General features: G+C 65.9%; 1 protein-coding gene across 1 annotated transcript; it reads right to left on the bottom strand.

Annotated features, from left to right (window-relative positions):
- Nucleotides 1-616: 616 nt before the first annotated feature.
- On the bottom strand, nt 617-9,261 carry Gatd3 (glutamine amidotransferase class 1 domain containing 3). The gene is made up of 7 exons (XM_070030797.1): nt 9,054-9,261; nt 6,568-6,620; nt 5,249-5,362; nt 4,399-4,518; nt 2,905-2,997; nt 1,912-2,068; nt 617-1,235 (listed from the first exon to the last, which is right to left on the bottom strand). Exons 1-7 carry the CDS (start codon nt 9,180-9,182, stop codon nt 1,107-1,109), a joined length of 795 nt encoding a protein of 264 aa, XP_069886898.1. The 5' UTR covers nt 9,183-9,261; the 3' UTR covers nt 617-1,106.
- Nucleotides 9,262-9,342: the final 81 nt, after the last annotated feature.

Below are 9,342 nucleotides of genomic sequence, written 5' to 3'. Positions count from 1 at the left end.
GCAGGACTCGCACCAGCCTGCCTGGCACAGCCAGGGAACACCCGGGAGCATTCACACCAAGGGGGTGTGATCACACCGGGGCGGGGGGGAGGGGGCTCTCAGGGGAAGCCTGGCATTGACACCATGTGCAGGTGGCTCAGGGACGGCAGGGCGGGAACAGGGAGGAGCCCCGCTGCCACCGACAAGGCAGGAGGTCCAGGGTGCAGGGGCCAACGCTGTGGCTCCCAGATGTGGCTGGACGAGGGTTTCCCGTGACTCACTGAAGTGTCTGCCCAGGTCACACACAGGATGTGCACACGTGTCTGCGGAGGCTGCTGGCGACGGCCGGCATGTCAGACAGGTCCCCAAAGCAGGGGCCCGAGGGGGCAGGACCGGCCCCCTGCCATGAGGAGCAGCCCCTCAGGGCTGGCGGCTGCTGAGGTGGGGCCAAGGGCACGCACGGCCCGCTGCTCTCCACCAGGCCCTAAACCGGCTTCACAGCACCTGACACAGACCACACAGCCCAACTCCCTGCAACACTGCTGGGAGCCAGGGCGCCCACCTCTACCTGTGTAGACCAGAAGGGGGAGAATGTTCCAGAATGGGGCAGGGGGTGCAGACACTCAGTCCGGCATGCTTGCAATCACACACGGCCTTCTTTAATCTTCCTCTACACACGTGGGAAGGTGTCACACGGTCCCAGGCCCAGACTTGGCTAGGCCCAGGCCCCCTTCTGGAAACGCTGAGCAGAGGCCTGCCCGCCGCCCCGCTCCCTGGGCTCAGGCTTGAATGGCGCCCTCACGTTTCAGTGGAGAGGGGGAGCTCTCGGCGGTTTAGAAACCCCCTGGCTTTAAGTAGACATCTTAAAAACCCAGACAAATTACTTCTGGATCTCTAATTAGGATTTGAAACCTCCAACGATTTTTTTTTTCAAACACTAAGCATCCCGAAGGTCCAAAGCTGGCTGGAGAAGCTGGGCAGCGGCCCAGGGGACGGCGCAAGCCCCACCTCCTCCAGCCCGAGGCTGAGCTGAGCCCCGCGTGGGCGGGGCCTCCAGCAGGCATGGCGGCGGCCCCTGCCCTGGGCAGCCGGGGCCAGGAGGCACACACCGCCCGCCGCCAGCGCCGTCACTTCCCCGTGAGTTCCAGCACCTTCTTCACCATGGCCCCAATCCCGTCATGGATGTGGTGAAGCTCGGTCTCACACATGAAGGCCGGGGTAGTGACCACTTTGTTCTTCAGGTCCACATGGGCTTCGTGCACGAAGTTAGGGAAAGCAGCACCGGCCAGGCCCACGGAGGGAGGAGACTGAGGCCCACAGGGGAGCAAGCCACCCATGGGGGAGGGGGACCACTGCCCACGGCGGAGACCTTGGCCCACAGGGCCCGACCCACTCTACTACTGAGAGCAAAGGACGGGGAGGCTCAGGGCGTAGCACTTGCCCAGCGAGTACCAGGCCCTGAGTTCTACCCCAGCCCTGCAAAGTCACCAAAGGGGCACTAGTTTCTAACTCACTTTTTTTTTTTTTGTCGGTTGTGGGGCTTGAACTCTAGGCCTGGGCGCTGTCCCTCAGCTCAAGGCGAGTGCTCTACCACTTGAGCCACAGCTCTACTTCTGGTTTTTGGGCTTCCCTGCCCGGGCTGGTTTTGAACCACGATCCTCAGATCTCAGCCTCCTGAGTAGCTAGGATGACAAGCGTGAGCCACTGGCGCCCGGCTAACTCACTGCTTTTAAGATGAAAAAAGCTCCAAGTTCCAGGGGTCAGGCCAGCACAACCCTGGGAATGGAGCCCTGCCAGCCCACCAGAGCTGCTGGGACCCTGTGGTCACCAGCCAGCAGCTCCCGGGTACTGCCCCACAGTGGCACAGCAGCCGCTGGGTGGCCACAGGACGGCGCGAGGTCAGCACGCGGCAGGTGGCCACAGGAAGGATATGTCCACGCCCTTCACGCGGTGCGTGGCCCCCAGGGCTTTGATGGCTTCTGCAGTCCCGGCGTAGGGCCACTTGCCGCCCTCTTCCTGCTCGTGGCCCACTGTGACCTCCACGCCTCTGAGCACCTTGGCCGCAAGCACAGGCGCGATGCAGCACAGGCTGAAAGGTGAGAGATGGGGGTCTGCGGGCGGGGCCGGGCTGTGGCCCCGGGTGGCCCTGGCTCTCTGGGGGCAGCACCCCCTCTGGGAACCCAGGTGCAGGCCTCGGGCAGCCCCCGGGGCAGGCACAGGGCTGGGCCCGCTGCTTGGGGTGGTGTCCCCGCCTCTGGTCAGAGGACACGGGGTGCACACGGGTGGCCGGCGCTGAGCATGAGACGGCTCATGCTGTAACTGGCAGTTAGGCGCAGGGCGGTGGCACAGCTCCCCGCCCGCCGGCGGCACTGCACGGCACCGGTGAGGGCGGCCAAGGGGACCGAGAGCAGGCTGGAAAGGCGCGAAGCCGCTGGCACGGCTGGGACCTAAGCCGGCTGAGGATGGGACGCGTGTGAGCACTCCGCCGGCGGCGTCCGCCTCGCACCGCAAGTTCTGTGGTGCCGGCCGTGCGGGTGTCCGTGTGGCCCAGCCTCGCTGCGGGCAGCTCTAAGGCACCAGGGTACCAGGCACCTGCACAGACCAGGCGGCTTGAGGGCTCTGCACCCAGCTGGGCAGCGGCCGCCAGGACCAAGGCCGCCCCACGCTGCACCACGCCGGAACCAGGCTGACCGTGTCCCAGGGCACTGCACCGCGAGGAGCTGCTCTGAACGGGGAGGTACGGCAGGAGTGCAGGCTGGGGCCCGGAGGGGCCAACTGTGAACATTCTGGAAGTCTCCACTTGGGGAGCCTTCCTGCCTGTCAGCCACCCGCAGTTAACGTGACTGCCTGGCTAGGCCTCGGAGCTGCACTGTGGAATGACTGCGCAGCCTGCACGAGGCGCCCCGGCCCCGCCCCGCCACCTACCCGATGGGCTTCCCGGCAGCATGGAACTCCTTCAGGACTCGCTCCACGTCCTTATTCACCTTGCAGTCTTTCCCATCCACGGCAAAGGTGCTCCTACCACGAGAGAGACCCCCTGAGCAGCTCCCATGGAGCCAAGGGCCAGGCACGGCAAGAGCACACGCCAGACGCGGCCGAGCACGGCTGGAGCACACGCCAGCATGAGCCACACCTGTGCGGGAGCACAGTCGCGGGCGTCACCCCGACGAGCTGTTCATCTAACTTCCCGTTTGTCAGGCAGATGGGCAGGGAAGGGAAGACACGGGCCCAGGCCCCACAGAGCAGGCTGTGAGCACACCTAAAGCCCAAGGGCAGCAAAACCCCCACAAGGGTACCACCCACCCGTTGGGGGGCCCGTGGGGACTGACGGCTCCTGAGGAGCCGGCCTGAAACAGCACACTGTAACGTCACACAACAGCTAAGGCAGCCGGTGCCATCTGAACAGCTATGGGAGGGCGAGGAGTCTCTGTGCGTGCAGCACGGGGCCAGGGCAGGGCTGAGGACCCCCAGGGGAGCGCTGCGTGCACGCACACGCAGGGGAAGGGACTGAGGCGGGGCAGTGGCCTGCGCGGTGGAGGGCTGGGTCCCCACGCCCTCACTGCCCGCTGTGCTGCCTCGTGTGTCTGTGCACGCACCGTGCGGGCAATGCCGAGCCTCAGCCCCACCTCACAGGCTCACCTCACGTGTACACAGTCGCCTCCCCTCATCCTACGTACGCCAGCCCAGCGCCTGCCGCTGTGCACACACAGCAGGGGAGGCCGGGCGGTGCCATGGTCTCCGCTTGCCCACAGTCGCGTACAGTGGGAATGGCAGCTTCCCTCTCAACTCCCAGAAGACACCATGAGCTCAGACACATCACACCTTACCCCGCACACCACCTCCAGAGCCCCACACACCCCATCCAGCGCCTCAGCTAGCACACAGCCCAGCCAATCGCCAATGGGCCTTTCACCCGATCTGGCAACGTGCCCAGCCGGGAGTGAAACGCAGCAGGCCCACAAAGAGAGCCACATGCAGCCTGGGCCCGCTGCCCACAAAGGTACTGACGGCCACTGGCTCTGCAGTGGAGAGGATGGGGGGGGCTGGGGGGGAGTTAAAAGGGGCATTGGCCATCGGGGCGTAGGCAGATGGCTGGCCACACCTTAGGCAATGAAATCATGTCCTTTACTTCCAGGCCCAGGACACCCAGGAGGAACTGCTCAATGCTCAGGCAGAGTCGCTCCTGCGCTCTCTGGAAGGGACAGGCTGAGGCCAAGACCAGGATTTCAGTAATGGCAAAAGACAGAAAAGACGCACAGCTGCCTGGCTGGGAAGCAGTGAACACTCAGGCCGCCCCTCCCCCAGCATGGAGGTTCATAAGAGGTCGGCTCCCCCTCAGGTGCCAGGAGAGTTCGGAGTGCAGAGAAAGGCCCGCGCCCAGCAGCGGCCCAGGCCAGAGCCTGAGCTCCAGACACTCACAGGTTCTTGGCAGCTCCAAATCCTCCGGGGAAGATGGCAGCATCGTGTTTGGAGGCGCTGAGCTGGGCCAGGTTGGTGATCTTGCCTCGGGCAATTCTTGCCGACTCTGCCAAAACATTCCTAGAACAGAACAAACCAACATTACGTAAGGAGCGAGGTACGCGTAGGGCTAAGGGAGGAACACTGGGGACATTTTCTATAAGCAGCTTGTAGCCAGTCATGTTTATGGCTGCCACCTGGATGGAAAAGCAAAGGATTCTATGGCCCTGACCCACACTAGAGTCCTCCAGGTTGCCCATCAGAGGGGTCAACGGGAAACGGACAGCCCTCCAAGCACAACTCAGTCATTCCAAGAGGTAGAACGGGGTCTAGGAAGCTACCGCTTAAGGGCCAGCTACAGCCGGAAGCTACTGCCACCCTACAAGCGTGGCACAGAGCAGAGGCAAATAAACAGCTGAGATTCTGCCTGGCCCCGCCCACAGCACGCGTCAGGGTAGAGACCTGGAGCACAATGCGCAGCGGCCAGGACCACTTGTGACGCGGCACCGGTGGGGAGGAATGCGACGCCCAACCGGTGGACAAGGGCAGAGATGCCCTGCTCACAGCAAACCTGAGGCACGAGCACCTTCACCAGCGGCTCCCAACCTCATGGGCATTTTCACTCCTGTGCTAAGCACTGAGAGGTAAGAAAGACTGTAACGAGGGCCAGTGAGTTTCCAGAGCAGCCGCACTGAGGGACACTCACTGAACGCACGTCTGGGGCACCAGGCACGCAGAGCTAGCCTCAAGGGCTGTACCACGGGAGCAGTGTCCTGTGGACAGGCCTTCTGAGGCCCCCATACACCCGCACCTGCTCTCGCTCTCAGATGGCTGCCCCTTGGTGTGGTCAATCACGTGCATCTGAGGGACATCTGGGGCAAAAATCTGGACCTCAGCTCCTCCACGGCTCAGGTGCACCAGGATCCTGAAGAGGAGAAGACAACAACACATCAACCAACCTGCCCACCCAGAAGCCTTGGGCTCAGCTTTTTCCTTTCTGGCAACATTGGGAGCTGAACTTTGGCGTCACATTTGCTACAGATGCTCTACGTTTGTACCACACTCGCAGCGTTTTGAGTTTATACACAGGCCAGCCTGCATCACAGTGCTCTTACTTGTAATTCCTAGACGGCTGAGATGACAGAACACAGAGCCAGCTCACCCACACTGAGACCTTCCAGACCTCTATGCCCGAGCAGCTGAGTCTGCAGGCCTGAGCCCCTAGCCCCACTGTGCTATGTATTTACACATGCATGTTCAGAGCCTGTTTACTTCATGAACCCATGGCTGGGCCCGTGGTGGGTGAGCAGGGAGCCGCAGGACAGGCTGTGCAGTGTACGTGGTACCAATAACCACCTTTGCAGCCTGGGCGCCAGGGAGCCTGGGGCTGCTGCGCTCCAGGCTGTGGCCCAGCCCTCACCTTACTCAACACCACGTGTGCAGCGGAGAGGTGCTGAAGAGCCGTCACTACTCAGCCCCGTTGCCAGTCTCCTCCAAGAGACGTGGACACACGGGGCAGGGTAAGTGGACAGGAAAGGAGTTACCCCCGACCTGCAGCAGCAGGACCCCCAGAGACAAGAGCGGGCACTCCTGAGCTCCCTCTGGGCCAGCTCACGTGCTCACCCTCCCACCGGGACGCGGAGGAGGAACCTGAGGCACAAGGGTCAGTAACCTGCTCAAGGTCACAAAAATAGGTGGGATCTGGTCCTGGCACCCAGGTGTCTGGGGGTCTTCAGCCCACCCCGTGGCTGCGCAATCACCTACCGCACTGGCTTTCTCCCTGCGGCTCACTGCTGGGAGGCTGTGTCTGTGGCGTGCTCAGGCGCCCGCCCTTGGAGCTCCCGTTTACCCTGCTCCACGTGGAAGGGGGTGCTGGGTTGGGAGGCGGAGTACCACCCTGTGGGTAACTGCTCACCTCAGCTCTCCAGTAAAACAGAAAACCAGAACCAACTGCTCAGTACACAAAGGTGGCCTCCCATGCAGAGAAGCGACCGGAAGGAAGCGGCTTCCAACTGGAACCTGTGCCAGAAGCCTCCAAGCACGACCCGAGAATTTGACGTTTCCCACTGTCCCCTTCTAAACCCCGACTTAAACACATCTCCTGTGCGTGGTCTCCAACGGACGACTTACGCAGAGGCCTCGTGGATCTCCGTCCCGTCATAGACCCCACAGCCAGACAGCACCTGTCAAGGGGGGGCAGGGGAGGGACACACGAAGCAACAAAGAAATAATCTTACAAATGTGTTAGAAACAATCGCATGAAAGAAAAAAAACTTATGAATACATCTCTTAGGGTTCATTTCCCTAACATCACCTTATCTGACCTTTTCTGCTTGACTCAGACATACTTTCACTGTATTTGATGTGGGTATAATTTGTGGAGGAGAAGGGGAAAAACAAATCGTTTAAATAGGGATACAGGTGGACCCATTGCAACAATGAGATGTACAAGTCGTTATGTCGAAAACGAACTTTACAACTTTGGTGGTGGGGTGGGGAGGATTGGGTGGGGGGGACGGGGAGAGGATGGGAAGGGATGGGAAGGGGAAACAAAGGAGGAGGCTACAATGCTTGATAAGAAATGTACTCATTATCTTGCCCATGTAATTGTCACCCCTCTGTACAGTATTTTCACAAAAAAAGAAAAAGTAAAAGTGATTGAAAGAACATGAAAAAAAAAAAGAGAGGGGGCAGGGAGCTGACCAGGGGCAGGGGTGGGAGGGGCTGGGCAGCCACGCAGGGGCAGGAGCGGACGCCCTAGGCCGGCGGGGTGTCCCATGGGGAGAGGCTGGCTGACCTTGGGCTGGCCGGGCTGGGGCCCTCCAGGTGGTGGGCTGGACAGGGGCAGGCCAGGCAGGCGGGGCAGGGGCCGGGCAGGCCGCAGCAGGGGCAGGGCAAGGCCGGGCAGGGGCAGGGCAGGGCAGACCGGGCCGGGCAGGCCGGGCAGGGGCAGGGCAGGGGCAGGGGCAGGGCAGGAGCAGGGCAGGAGCAGGGGCAGGGCAGGCCAGGCAGGGGCAGGGGCCAGGCCGGGCAGGCCGGGCCGGGGCAGGAGCAGGGGCAGGAAGAGGGCAGGGGCAGGGAGACAGGGGCTGGCAGGGCAGGGCAGACCGGGCCGGGGCAGGAACAGGGGCAGGGCAGGAACGGGCAGGGAGACAGGGGCCGGGCAGGGCAGGGGGCAGGGCAGCAGGGGCCGGGCAGGCCGGGCAGGGGCCGGGCAGGGACAGGGGCTGGGCAGGGCAGAGCAGGGGGCAGGGCAGGCAGGGGCCGGGCAGGCCGGGCAGGGCAGGACAGGGGACAGGGCAGGCAGGGGGGCAGGCAGGGGCTGGGCACGGGCAGGGACAGGGACAGGGGCCGGGCAGGCAGGGCAGGGCAGGCCGGGCAGGGGCCGGGCAGGGACAGGGGCCGGGCAGGAACAGGGGCCGGGCAGGGCAGGGCAGGGCAGGGCAGGCCGGGCAGGCAGGGCAGGGCAGGCCAGGCAGGCAGGGCAGGGCAGGGGCAGGTACAGGGGCAGGGCAGGGCAGGCCGGGCAGGGCAGGCCGGACAGGGGCCGGGCAGGACAGGCCAGGAAGGGGCAGATACAGGGGCAGGGCAGGGGCAGGCCGGGCAGGGCAGGCCGGGCAGGCAGGGCAGGGCAGGGGCCGGGCAGGGCAGGCTGGGCAGGGGCAGGGCAGGGGCAGGTACAGGGGCAGGGCAGGGCAGGCCGGGCAGGGCAGGCCAGACAGGGGCCGGGAAGGGCAGGCTGGGCAGGGCAGGCCGGACAGGGGCAGGGCAGGGGCAGGCCGGGCAGGCAGGGCAGGGCAGGGGCCGGGCAGGGGCAGGCCGGGCAGGGCAGGCCGGGCAGGCAGGGCAGGGCAGGGGCCGGGCAGGGCAGGCCGGGCAGGCAGGGCAGGGCAGGGGCCGGGCAGGGCAGGCCGGGCAGGGGCAGGTACAGGGGCAGGGCAGGGGCAGGCCGGGCAGGCAGGGCAGGGCAGGGGCCGGGCAGGGCAGGCCGGGCAGGGGCAGGTACAGGGGCAGGGCAGGGCAGGCCGGGCAGGCAGGGCAGGGCAGGCCGGGCAGGGCAGGGGCCGGGCAGGCAGGGCAGGGCAGGCAGGGCAGGGGCAGGCAGGGCAGGGCAGGGCAGGGCAGGGCAGGCAGGGCAGGGCAGGCTGGGCAGGGCAGGGCAGGCAGGGCAGGCCGGGCAGGGCAGGGCAGGGCAGGCCGGGCAGGCAGGGGCAGGCAGGGCAGGGCAGGGCAGGCCGGGCAGGCAGGGGCAGGCCGGGCAGGCAGGGCAGGGCAGGGCAGGCCGGGCAGGCAGGGCAGGGCAGGGCAGGCCGGGCAGGGCAGGGGCCGGGCAGGGCAGGCCGGGCAGGGCAGGGGCCGGGCAGGGCAGGCCGGGCAGGCAGGGCAGGACGGGCAGGCAGGGCAGGGCAGGGGCCGGGCAGGCAGGGCCGGGCAGGCAGGGCAGGGCAGGGCAGGGCAGGGCAGGCCGGGCAGGGCAGGCCGGGCAGGCAGGGCAGGTACAGGGGCAGGGCAGGGCAGGGGCCGGGCAGGGCAGGTCAGGGGCCAGGCAGGGCAGGCCGAGCAGGGCAGGCCGGGCCGGGCCGGGGCCGCGTCCGGGCGGCGGGTCGGACACTCACCAGCGCCACCCTGGCCGCGGGCCGCGGCGCCGAGCCGTGCAGGGCCGCCCGCCCGCAGGGAGGGGGCCCCCTCAGTCCCGCGAGCGGCCTGAGCGGGGAGGCCAACGCCAGAGCCCTGACGGCCGCCATGGCGGCGCGGTCGGCGGGTCGCGAGCGGAAGAAACGGGCGCCGAAGCAGGGAGACCCCAGGCCGTCCGCGGGCTGCGCGCAGGTGTGCGGACTGCGCACGCGCCGCGCCTTGACGCAAGGGCCCGCCCCCAAGGAAGAGCGGAGCTGCGCGTGCGCGGGG

This window comes from Dipodomys merriami, unplaced genomic scaffold, assembly GCF_024711535.1.
Source record: "Dipodomys merriami isolate MVZ:Mamm:240054 unplaced genomic scaffold, mDipMer1.0.p SCAF_2, whole genome shotgun sequence".
Taxonomy (NCBI): domain Eukaryota; kingdom Metazoa; phylum Chordata; class Mammalia; order Rodentia; family Heteromyidae; genus Dipodomys; species Dipodomys merriami.
The sequence above is the reverse complement of the archived record's forward strand: the minus strand, read 5'-3'. Positions and strand labels throughout refer to the sequence as shown.

Bases quoted from the DNA above. Each gene is read 5' to 3' on its own strand.
- Gatd3 (XM_070030797.1), bottom strand. From the start codon at position 9,182: ATGGCGGCCGTCAGGGCTCTGGCGTTGGCCTCCCCGCTCAGGCCGCTC. The intron at 6,621-9,053 runs GTGAGTGTCCGA...CCCCCTTGACAG, and splicing joins CCGCGGCCAGGGTGGCGCTG to GTGCTGTCTGGCTGTGGGGT. The intron at 2,069-2,904 runs GTAGGTGGCGGG...CTCACCTTTCAG, and splicing joins GCTGCCGGGAAGCCCATCGG to CCTGTGCTGCATCGCGCCTG.